The sequence below is a fragment of the Vulpes vulpes genome, chromosome 15, assembly GCF_048418805.1.
Source record: "Vulpes vulpes isolate BD-2025 chromosome 15, VulVul3, whole genome shotgun sequence".
NCBI lineage: Eukaryota > Metazoa > Chordata > Mammalia > Carnivora > Canidae > Vulpes > Vulpes vulpes.
The window spans coordinates 50,356,535-50,369,501 of NC_132794.1; the positions used below are offsets into that span (position 1 = coordinate 50,356,535).

Below are 12,967 nucleotides of genomic sequence, written 5' to 3' on the forward strand. Positions count from 1 at the left end.
ATCGTGGAGGGCCCTGATGTTACTGTTAATAGGATTAGTTCTCAAATCATTTCACCTATGTTGTAAAATTGGGTCTAGACTGGGAAAGAAAAGAAAATGGGGCAAGTCTTGAGCAAGGAACAGTGAAGGATCCGTGTAACTGACCAGGGAAGCAGTTATGGGGTAGAAAGAAAAGAGTCTTAAAAATAGACTAGGTAGAAATTTATATTTTGAATTTAACAGCTCCAAAACCATGCTGTCCAGATGGAGTAAATATGAGAAAACGATTGTTTTGACTCACAGCAACTCAAAGAATAGGAAAAAAAAAAAAGTTAAATATGGCTGTGACTGTAAGAAATACAGGACACTAAAATCTTATTTGTTACTTTGTGACACAAGGATTCGATTCACAACTTTTTCTGGCCTTTGGGCCTTGTAAGGTCATCACTAGGCTCTTAGTTAACTGGTGGGCAGATAACTAGGTGAAATTTAAACCAGCTTATCAGCTCTTGAAAAAAATCAAAATGCTTCCCTTCCAAGGAAGAAGGTAATATGGTAGCCATAGGGCATGATTTTCTTGAGGGGGGGCGGGTTATGAGGAACCAGGGGACTCAGGTAAAGACTGCATGTTGGTTTGATTTTCTAGCCTAAACATATGGCATGTAAGTGCGCCTGAATCTTTTCCAGGTTCACATTGCAAGGCAAGGTGGTTTTTCCTCAGAAGCGCCAGTGTTTTTCAAAGCGAGATACTGGCATCAGCAGCATCAAAAATACCCAACCTAAGGTAAAAATGTGGATCCGGTCCAATCGCATCCCTAGAGAATTTGAGTGTGGGGGTGAGGCTGGGTGAGCTGGACGTGTACCCCTCCCGGTCCCGCCAGCTGGCTTCAAAGCTGCTCTGAGCGGCCCGCAGGCCCCGCCCCAGCCGCGCTACTCTTCCCTCTCTCCCCTCCCCCCGCCGCCCCTCCCTCTGCCTCCTCCCCGCGCCGCCCGCCGCAATCTTGGCGGGAAGACGCCAGCTGCTGAGCCGCGGAAAGATGTCTGGGTCGCGCGCGGGTAGTGAGGAGAAGGCGGGCTTGTCTAGACAGCGACTCCAGGTGAAGGTGAGAAATGGCTTGTTGCTTTCGGGTTTGCTCCTGCCTCTGTATTCGTGAGAGACTGCCGGGATCAGGCCCAGGAGGCCGCGAAGACTTGGCACCCCCCGCCTCCGCACTCCGTAACTGTTTCCCGCTCCTTGGGGCATCTCTCAGCCTAACGGGTTTTTCGGAGGTGTTGTTTCGGAAGATCCCGGCCCCGTTTTCCTCAGTGGAAACTCGACCTTCAGCGTTGGGGAAGGTTCATATCAATAACTCCAGAAATAGGGACAGAGTGGGATGAGGGACTCTGCGTTTGCTTTTGAGGCAGTTGTAATCGTCGGCTTCCGCCTCTGGAAACAATTCCAGATACTCAGAAGCTGACAGTTGGCGTAATCTCAGTTACAAACGTAGTCATTATTATTATTACACAGTTATTGGTCTGCAGAGTCTGGGTAAAAAATGCATCCAGTATAATAAATAATTAAATTCAGGTTAATGAGTTAGGTATCTAGATGGGGGAGGGGAGGGACAGGGAAGTTTCTTTACAGGCTGTCAGTTTGGCTTTGTGTTTTCGTGATAAAATAGGAATTAGATTTATTTACACAGACCTGTAAGAAAAGGATCTGGGATTCTAATATTCTCTAATATTCTCTTTTCTTTTATTGACCTGAATAGGTGAATGAATATAAAGAAAACCAAAACATCACTTGTGTGTCTCTGAGACCAGTGCAGACTACGGTTTTAGGAAAAACACCTAAGGTGTTTCTTGTTCCCTTTTCACTCAGTAATTACAAGCCAGACCAACCTAAGCACCCCAAATCCCTTTTGGATAAGAATTCTAACAATGAAGTTGCATGTAAGAAATGTAAGAAGACTGAAATAAGGAAAACTTGCAGAAGGATTTTAACTCCAAGGATGGCAGCCACATCTTCTAAGGCAGAATCCACACTGCAAAAAACATCCTTAGATGTTTATACTGAAAGTGACAAGCAACAACACAAGAGCACTTCAGATACAGTGATTCTCAGGGAAGTTGACAGGGAAAGCAGTCAGGATCTAGACAGTGATGAAGATACCACACCAGGCCTGGTAAGAATTTAATTACTAGCTTATTTAAGTTTTTCTTATTTTAAAATTTGAAGTTCTGATAAGCTAACGTTATCTAGGGTCTATGTATTGAAATTTTTCAATTTTCAAAAAATTGAAATTTTTTAAGTGTTGAACAAGTAACTTGTTTAATTTTGCTCTTGGTTTTGATTTATCAAGGAGAGGAATGACTTAATCTTCATTCCATATTCATTTTTCTTCCTCTCAGTTTATTGCACATATTTTGGGGTTTACTTAAACTTTATGGTGTCTTGTTCATCTTTACATATTTATGTACAATACGCCTGCAGAAGTTGGCCTGTGGGACATATGGCATTTGAATGACCCTTGATATCAGGTAGGAAAATAATCATAAATTGATTAATAAAACAATAATATTTCCTCTAAATACAGAAGGGAGAAAAATGATGGGAGTAGAGAAGATACATGAGAAACACTTATTAGCTCTATAGAAAATAATAGTATAAATAGGTTTAAGGAATTAAGCGTCTAATTTTTGGGCTTCTATTGCCTCTCAAGAATGTTGTACTTCATTTAAAGTGACAAATTTTGTGCAAAAAAAGATAAAACCATACCATATGTCAAAAAGTTGATGGAGGGCAGCCCAAGTCGCTCAGCGGTTTAGCACCGCCTTCAGCCCAGGGCGTGATCCTGGAGACCCAGGATTGAGTCCCACGTCAGGCTCTCTGCATGGAGCCTGCTTCTTCCTCCGCCTGTGTCTCTACCTCTCCCTCTCTCTCTCTGTGTCTAGTACTGAATACTGGAACAGAAGAAGGACATCAGTTAAAAAAAAAAAAAAAACCTGGGCAGCCCGGGTGGCTCAGCGGTTACACCCTGATATCAAGGTGCATTTTTTATAAGGTTTTATTTATTTATTCATGAGAGATACAGAGAGAGAGAGAGAGAGAGAGAGAGAGGGAGGGAGGCAGAGACATAGAGAAAGAAGCAGGCTCCATGCAGGGAGCCTGATGTGGGACTCGATCCTGGGACTCCAGGATCACGCCCTGGGCTGAAGGCAGATGCTCAACTGCTGAGCCGCCCCGGCATCCCTGCACAGTGCATTTAATAGCCATGTTTCTGTATTCTCTTCCCATCTGTGACAGTTCCTCAATCTTCCATGACCTTGGCACTTTTTTTTTTTTTTTTTTTTAAGATTTTATGTATTTATTCATGAGAGACACAGAGAGAGAGAGGCTGAGGGAGGAGCAGGCTCCATGCAGGGACCCTGACGTACGACTTGATCCCGGGCCTCCAGGATCAGGCCCTGGGCTGAAGGTGGCGCTAAACCACTGAGCCACCCGGGCTGCCCGACCTTGGCACTTTGGAAGAGTACTGAATAATTATTTTGTGTGATGTTCCTCAATTTGGGTTTGTCTACTATTTTATCATAATTAGATGAAGGTTTTGCATTTTGGGGGAAGAATGCTACTGATGCAAATGTGCCCCCTTCAGTGCATCATATCAGAGTGTACATGATGTTGCTATATTTTACTGGTGATGTTGACCTTGATCACTTGGCTAAGGTGGTATCTGTCAGGATTCTCCAATGGAAACATTATTTTTCCCTTTGTAATTCCTAAATATTTTGAAGGAGATACTTTGAGACTAGGCATATATCTGGTTTCTGTCATCAAGCATATATTTATTTTTTTTCTATTGAACTATAATTCACAGAACATAAAATTTACTATTTAAAAATGTACAATTCAGGGATGTCTGGGTGGCTCAGTGGTTGAGGGTCTGCCTTTGGTTCAGGTCGTGATCCCGGGTCCTGGGATCAAGTCCCATATCAGGCTCCCAGCAAGGAGCCTGTTACTCCCAATGCCTCTGGCTCTGCCTCTCTCTGTGTCTCTCATGAATAAATAAAATCTTTTTTTTTTTTTTTAAATTTTTATTTATTTATTTATGATAGTCACACACAGAGAGAGAGAGAGGCAGAGACACAGGCAGAGGGAGAAGCAGGCTCCATGCACCGGGAGCCCGACGTGGGATTCGATCCCGGGTCTCCAGGATCGCGCCCTGGGCCAAAGGCAGGCGCCAAACCGCTGCGCCACCCAGGGATCCCGAATAAATAAAATCTTAAAAGTGTACAGTTCAGTGTTTTTTAGTATATATACAAGATTGTACAGTCATTGCCACTATCCAGTTTCAGAACATTTCTTTCACTATGAAAAGAAACCTGTACCCATTAGCAATGACTCCCAACTCCTCTACCTCCCTAACCCAGCCCTTGAAACCACTAATCTACTTTTTCTCTATCGATTTGCCTATTCTGGACATTTCATATAAATGGAATCATATGATATGTAGTTTCTTGTGTCTGGCTTCTTTGACTTAGCATAATGTTTTGAGGGTTCATTCATATTATATAGTATGTATTGGTACTTGATTCCTTTTTATGTTTGAATAATATTGCATGAATTACTACATTTTGTTTATCCATTCATAAGTTGCTGAACATTTGGGTTTTCCCCACTTATTTGCTATTATGAATAGAGCTTCCACAAACATTTGCTTATGAGTTTTTGCTGAACATATGTTTTCCATTATTTTGGGTGTATCTGTAGGAGTGAAATTGCTGGGTCATGTGGTCAACTGTGTTTAACTTACTGAGAAACTGTCAAATTGTTTACCAGGCTGCACCATTTTTACATACCAGTGGCAGTGCATGAAGAATCTACTTTCTCTGTCTAGAGATGGCTCTACACGTATCTGCCAATACTTATTATTTATCTTTCCTAAAAATTAAAAAGAAATTTAGTTGTAAAATACACAATATAAAACTTATCACCTTAACCATTTTTGAAAGTACAATATAGTACTGTTAAGTACATTTATGTTGTGAAACCAGTCTCCAGAAATCCTGTCATCTTGAAAAACTGAAATTCTATCCCATTAAATACCTCATTTCTCTCCTCCTACCAGCCCCTGGCAACTACCATTCTTCTTTGTGACTCTTTAAATTTGACTAATATAGGTATCTCATAAAAGTGGAATCATGGTATTTGTCTTTTTGTGACTGGCTTATTTCATTTAACATAATATCCTTAATTACTCACGTTTTTCTTTAACTAAAAAAATTGGGGGGGGGGGTAGGGGCAGAGGGAGAGAGAGAGAATCTTAAGCATCGACTTGGACTTGATCTCACAACCCTAAGAGCCAGAGCTGAAATCAAGTCACACTTAACTGACTGAGCCGCCCAAGTAATCCTCCCTTTTTTTAATTTTTTAATTTTTTAACTTTTATTTATTTATGATAGTCACAGAGAGAGAGAGAGAGGCAGAGACACAGGCAGAGGGAGAAGCAGGCTCCATGCACCTGGAGCCCGATGTGGGATTCGATCCCGGGTCTCCAGGATCGGTCCCTGGGCCAAAGGCAGGCGCCAAACCGCTGCGCCACCCAGGGATCCCTCCTCCCTTTTTTTTTTTTTTAAAAAAAAAAGTAATTTCTACACTCAATGTGGGGCTTGAACTCACAACCCTGATATCAAGAGCTGCATACTCTACCAACAGAGCCAGCCAAGTGCCGCTTGTCTTTCTGATTACAGCCATTCTAGTGGATGTAATGTGGTGTCTCACTGTGGTTTTGATTTGCAGTAATGTTGAGCATCTTTACATGTACTTATTGGTCATTTCTACTTTGGAAAAATATCTTTTTGAGCCCTTTGCCATTTGAAAAATGGTCTTTTTGTTTTGAATTATAAGAGTTCTTTATATATTCAGGACACTAGACCCTTATTAGATATATCACTTGCAAGTATTTTCTCCCATTTTGTGTACGTTATTTTCATGTTCTTGATAATGCCCTTTGACATAAAAAAAGTTGTCTATTTCAAATTTTTTTTTTTTTGAGAGAAAAAGCACATATATGTGAATGATGGTGGTGCGGCAGCAGAGGGAGAAAATCTCATGCAAATTCCATACTGAGCCAAGCCTGACTCAACGCTTGATCTCACGGTTATGAGATCATGACTTGAGCTGAAATCAAGAGTCAGATGCTCAACTGTCAGAGCCACCTAGGTGCTCCTAAATTTAATTTTTAATTAAAGATGTTTAAGTCTTCCTTATTTAATTTTTTCTTTTGTCGCTTGTGCTTTGTTGTCATATCTAAGAACCTGTTGCCTAATAGAAGGTTATGAAGATTTACACTATATTTCCTTCTAAGAATTTTAAAGTTTTAGCTCTTACATTTAGGTCTTTGATCTATTTTGAGTTATTTTTTATAATGTGATGTAGGGGTCCACAAATTAATACTTTTGCATATAGGTACCCATTTATCCCAGAACCATTTGTTGGCAAGACTATTATTTTCCATTGAATAGTCTTAACTATAAAAAATTTAACCATAGGTTATAGGTTTATTTCTAGACTTTCAGTTTTATTCTGTTGATCTAATGCCTATCCTTATGCCAGTATTACACTTAAAATTTTTTTTTCTATTTCAAGTATAGTTAGCATACAGTGTTATATTTCAGGTGTGCAATAGTCCTACACTGTTTTAATTACTGTAGTTTTATATTAAGTTTTGAAATCAGGATGTGAGTCCTGCAACTTGGTTCTTCTTTTTCAAGATTATTTTGGCTATTCTGGGTCCTTTGCATTTCTATGTGAATTTTAGGCTCGTCCTAACATTTAGCTCGTCCACTTTTGCAAAAATGGCATTTATCATTTTGATAGAGATTGCACTGAATCTGAAATTTGGGGAGTATTACTGTTTTAATGATTTTAAGTCTTCCACTCTATGAATAAGGATGTCTTCTCTCTTTTTTAAAAAGAAAGTATTTATTTTTAGAGAAAGAGTGCACACACTAGCTCTAGGGAGGGGCAGAGGGAGAGGGAGAGAGAGAATCTCTCAAGCAAACTCCCTGCTGAGTGTGGAGCCTGACGCAGTGTTTGATCCCACAACTCATGAGATCATGACCTGAGCTGAAACCAAGAGTTGAGTGCTCAACCAACTGAGCCACTCAGGTACCCCAAGAATGTCTCCCCTTTTACTTATAATTTCTTTTTTTCTCTCTTTTTTTAAAATTAATTAATTAATTAATTAATTTATTTATTTATTTATGATAGAGAGAGAGAGAGAGGCAGAGACACAGGAGGAGGGAGAAGCAGGCTCCATGTCAGGAGCCCGAGGCGGGACTCGATCCTGGAGTCAAAGGCAGGTGCCAAGCCGCTGAGCCACCCAGGGATCCCCTCTTTTTTTTAGATTTTATTTCCTTCAGTATTTAGTTTTCAGTATATAAGCCTTTTTTTTTTTTTTTTTTAAGATTTGTTTATTTAAGAGAGAGAGAGAGAGAAAACAAGCTGGGGGAGGGGTAGAAGGAGAGGGAGGTAAGCAGACTCTCCACAGAGTGGGGAGCCTGATTTGGAGCTGCATCCCAGGACCCTGAGATCATGATCTGAGCCAAAATCAAGAGTTGAAGGCTTAATTGAGCCATCCAGGCCCCCCAAGCCTTATACTTTGGTTAAATTTGTTCCAAAGTATATTATTCTTTTTGATGCTTGGTGTTTTTCTTAAATCATTTTCTGATTGTTCATTGTTAGTGTATAGACATATAAATGATTTTTGTATTTTGATCTTTTATCTTGTAACTTCGCTGAGATTGCTTATTAGTGTTTTTGTGTGAATTCTTAAGCATTTTCTGTGTATAAGATCATGTTTTGGCAATAGTTTTATTTCTTCCTTTTCAATCTGGTATTTTTTATTTTTTCCTAATCATCTTGTCCTAAATGTCCTACAATCTCCAGTACAGTGTTGAATAGAAGTAGCAAAAGCAGACATATTTTCTTGTTCTGAGCTTTAGGGAAAGAGCTTTCACTCTTTCATCATTAAGTCTGATGTTACCTGTGAGAAACATCTGTTTTCAAAAAGTTTTTATCTCTAAGTGATTATAGATCATAGCAATTTGCAGAAATACTACAGAGAGGTATCATACTCTTCACTCAGTTTTTCCCAATGGGTACATGTTCTATATCACAGTATCAAAACTGGGAAATTCACATCTTACAAGGTATATGTATAATTCTGTATCATTTTATCACATGTTGATTGGTAGTGGGGTTTTTTAAAAAAATGTTTATTGCCTATATATGTTTATTTTGAGAGCCCACTTTGCTTGGTTTTCCTGTTACGTGTTGCAAGTTTTTTTTTTTTTTAATATTTTATTTATTTACCCATGAGAGACAGAGAGAGAGGCAGAGACATAGGCAGAAGGAGAAGCAAGCTCCATGCAGGGAACCCGATGTGGGACTCCATCCCGGGCCACCAGGATCACAACCTGGGCCAAAGGCAGACGCTTAACCGCTGAGCCATCCAGGCATGTTGCAAGTTTTTGAGAAATGGGTGATGGGTAAGAATACTTTGAGGGCACCTGGGTGGCTCAGAGGTTGAGCGTCTGCCTTTGGCTCAGGTCGTGATTCCGGGGTCCTGGGATTGAGTCTTATATCAGACTCCCTAGAGGGAGCCTGCTTCTACCTCTCCCTGTGTCTCTTGCTTTCTCTCTGTATCTCTCATTAATAAATAAAATCTTAAAAAGAAAAAAAGAATAGTTTGAATTATACATTCCACTTAAAGATACTGATTATTTTTCTTAATTTTTAAAATTGTTTCTGTGGTAAGTAGAATCATTTAAATTTGTTTCTTTGATTTTTTTTGATTTTTTTTTTTTGTTGTTGTTTCTTTGATTTTGAAATAGAGGGATCCCTGGGTGGCTCAGCAGTTCGGCGCCTGCCTTTGGCCCAGGGCGCGATCCTGGAGACCCGGGATCGAATCCCACGTCGGGCTCCCGGTGCATGGAGTCTGCTTCTCCCTCTGCCTGTATCTCTGCCTCTCTCTCTCACTCTCTGTGTGACTATCATAAATAAAAAAAAAAAAAAAAAAAAAAAAAGAAATAGAATCTTAGGAAGTCCTTGATGATGGGTGGTGATGCTTTTCTCTGAAAAACAATTGTAAAGGCAGTGACACAATAAACTTTAACCTTTGCTGCCACTATTATTTTGTGTATGTGAGGAAAAATTTTTATTTTGATCAAAGTAATACATGTACATCCACATTTAAGTTCTATAATTCCACATTGTGTGTGTGTGTATATATAGGTAATTCCATATATACACACATATGTACTCAGAAACAAAACACCCAGCAGTTTTCTGCCACATACTTCTCTTTCTGATTATTGCTCCCCAGGAAACAAATTATACTTTCAACCTTTCTAGCTTTTATTTCTTCCGTGTTATCTGTTGACTTGATATGGAAGATAAAGACTTGTTTCATTCATGCTCACCTTATACATTTGTGCCCACCCACTCCTTTCCCTTCTCACCTCCTTACTAGGTACAGCTGAAGCTCTGGCAGAGTTATAACAAAAAATTCTAATGGCTTTATATACTATATAGTTTTTTATATTTTTTTATATTTATTTATTTATTTATTTTTTATATAGTTTTTTAAAAATTTATTTATTCATGAGAGACACAGAGAGAGAGGCAGAGACACAGGCAGAGAGAAGCAGGCTCCATGCAGGGAGCCTGATGCTGGACTTGATCCTGGGACTCCAGGATCACGCCGTGGGTGTGAAGGCAGGCACCACACTGCTGAGCCACCCAGGGATCGCCTATCTATATTTTTTTTTTTTTTTTTTTTTTTTTTTCATGAAGCAATTCCTGGGGACCTCCACCTTCCTACTTCATTCTGGGCTGTTTAACCCTTTCTTGGCCTTTTATCATTTTTCTTTTAATTTCTTTTACTTTTTATCACTCTTTTGCTGGAACTTCTGTACCCTGGATCCTGTCTTGGATCTAGTTTTTAGCTTTTTTTTTTTTTTTTAAGATTTTATTTATTCATTCATGAGAAATACAGATTGAGAGAGAGAGTTAGAGAGAGAGGCAGAGACCCAGGCGGAGGGAGAAGCAGGCTCTGTGCAGGGAGCCCAACACGGGACTCGAATCTGGGCCTCCAGGATCAGGCCGTGGGCTGAAGGCGGCATTAAACCGCTGAGCCACTGGGGCTGCCCTATTTTTTAGCTTTTTCTCTCATTTTGGTGAAGTATGGTTTATAGTAGCTTCCTGAGAACAGGTGTAGGAGAGATAGTTTACGTATCTGAAAAAGTTTTTATGCTGTACATTTGATTGGTGGCTTAATTGGATTTAGAATTGTAAGTTGAAAATAACTTTTCCTTAAAATTTTTAATACTCTTCCATTGTCTTCCAGCTCCCTTCATTATTGAGAAGTTAGTATCATTCTGATTCCTGCTTCTTTATAATCTTTTTTTCCTTATCTGCAGTTTTTTTTTTTAATCTTATCTCAGGTGTTAAATTACGTGATGACCTGTGTAAACTTTGGTCTCTTTTCATTTGTTGTGCTGCATAATCATTGGGCCTTTTAATCTGGAAACTCATATCTTTAGTTTCCAGAAATTTTCTTATTTCTCTAATAACTTTCTCCTCCATTTTCTGGACTTCTCTCTTTTTTTTTTATTTTTAAAATTTATTTTTCCTTTTATTTTATTTTTTTAAAAGATTTTTTTATTTATTCATTCCTGAGAGACAGAGATAGAGAGACAGAGACATAGGCAGAAGGAGAAGCAGGCTCCATGCAGGAAGGCGTGGGACTGGATTCTGGGACTCCAGGATTACTCCCTGAGTCAAATGCAGACACTCACCACTGACCCACCCAGGCATCCACTGGCTCCTCTTTTTACCTCTAGACTATTAGTTGGATATTGGACATCCAAGCTTGATTCTCTGGTTTTATTGTCTTTTCTGTGTGTGCCTTTATCTCTTTTGTTGTTGTTATTTTATATAAATTTCATTAACTCATTCAATGAATTTAAAATTTTCTATTACTGAGTTCTTTCTCTTTTTGCTTAATAAAAAGATAACTGTGAGTAATGGTGTAAGTAATGACCAGTAGGAAATAAGTTGCTGTTGGGTTATATTACTTCTGATATGTCACTTGTAATTTAATTGGGAAGCCATACAGATACCTTGTGATTATCTCAAACTCTTATAGTCAGTATCCAATGCATCAAAGGCTGTGTGCCATTTGTTAAGATAGCATAAAATGAATAGAGCAAGTGCAATTTGAAGGAAAGTATACATTTGAGAATTCAACACATTGTTTCGTGAGGTGCATTTTTTATGGATCATGCAAAGTAACCAGAATTTTTTTGGTGTAATTTCATAGGATGAATTTTCAGGATTGTCACCATATGAAAGGAAGAGACTGAAGAACATATCAGAAAATGCAAACTTTTTTGCTTCTCTTCAGTTGTCTGAGGTTTGTGTGGAGTTTCTTTCTTTTTTTTTTTTTAAAGATTTTTACTTATTTATTCATGAGAGAGACAGAGAGAGGCAGACACACAGGCAGAGGGAGGAGCAGGCTCCCTGCAGGGAGCCCAGTGTGGGACTCCCTGGAATCACAACCTGAGCCAAAGGCAGATGCTCAACAACTGAGCCACCAGGCACCCCTTGTGTAGAATTTCTGATTAAAAGCAAGATGCCGGGATCCCCGGGTGGCGCAGCGGTTTAGCGCCTGTCTTTGGCCCAGGGCGCGATCCTGGAGACCCGGGATCGAATCCCACATCGGGCTCCTGGTGCATGGAGCCTGCTTCTCCCTCTGCCTATGTCTCTGCCTCTCTCTCTCTCTCTCTCTCTATGTGACTATCATAAATAAATAAAAATTAAAAAAAAAAATAAAAGCAAGATGCCATTCTTGCCTGTAGGTTAATAAAATACTCAAAGTATCAGGTTTCATATATCAGATAAGGGATGGTAAAATTAGGAATGAATTTTGCATTTAATAGGAAGAGGTTACCATATTTTATTGATTCTAAGACTTTTTTCATTTTAATGTTTTTGAAATTGGCATCTTGAAACTAACTGGCAGCTTTTTCTCCCTTTTGTTGGTGATCATGGTGTCTTATGAATGGCTGTCTTGGATTCAGAGGAACAGGTTATGTTCCAAGTGGTTGCTTTAGGCAAAGGATAAAGGAGAAGTAGGAGGAATGGGTTGAGGGTTGTGTGGTTAAGGAGTGAGAGGATAAACTTTTTCTTTCTTTCCTTCCCTTTTTTTTTTTTTTTTTTAAGATTTATTTATTTATTAGATCACATGCTGGGGGCGGGGACGGCGGAGTAGAGGGAGCAGCAGGGTCCTGCAGAGCAGGGAACTCAGGTGTGGGGCTCAATCCCAGGAGCCTGGGATCATGATCTGAGTCTAAGGCAGATGCTTAACTGACTGAGCCATCCAGGCGCCCCCCTTTTTTTTAAATCTTAAGGAATAGTAGGTGGAAATATGCTTTGTATAGTGAACTTTAAGGATAAATGGCCAGATGTATGCTAATGTTTTATAATCATTGTGACTAAATGTGTAATTTACATTGTGCTTTCACACTGTGGATAAGTCTTCTATGTGTGAGATAGCTCTTCCTGAAGGAGGGTGTGTGGTATTTTCCTTCAAAAGATAAGCCCTTGGCTTTATTAAATAATTACTTGATTTCTTGGGTTACACATTCCCAAATATTCAGCATGTGTTTGCATCTTGAGGGAAGGGAGGGCAACTTAATATGAGGGAACGACATTATTAAGTTTTTTTTTTTTTAAGATTTTATTTATTTATTCATGAGAATACACAGAGAGGAGAGAGAGAAGCAGAGACACAGGCAGAGGGAGAAGCAGACTCCATGCAGGGAGCCTGATGTGGGACTCGATCCCGGGTCTCCAGGATCACACCCTGGGCTGCAGACAGCGCTAAACCACTGAGCCACCAGGGCTGCCCTAAACAGAAATTTAAACAAAGTATCTCTGATT

General features: G+C 39.5%; 1 protein-coding gene across 4 annotated transcripts in view; it reads left to right on the forward strand.

The window, feature by feature from the left end:
* The window catches only part of WDR76 (WD repeat domain 76), a 60,151-nt gene that overhangs the window by 856 nt on the left and 46,328 nt on the right, over positions 1 to 12,967 (forward strand). For 3 of the 4 annotated variants that reach the window (XM_072740695.1, XM_072740696.1, XM_072740694.1), the window contains exons 2-4: positions 667 to 763; positions 1,731 to 2,144; positions 11,346 to 11,438. In XM_072740695.1, coding sequence (XP_072596796.1) covers positions 1,971 to 2,144; positions 11,346 to 11,438 — 267 coding nt within the window. In that variant the 5' untranslated portion in view covers positions 667 to 763; positions 1,731 to 1,970. Of the gene's footprint in view, positions 1 to 666; positions 764 to 805; positions 1,083 to 1,730; positions 2,145 to 11,345; positions 11,439 to 12,967 lie in introns of those variants that run through there. The other variant, XM_025998618.2, reaches the window with a different exon arrangement.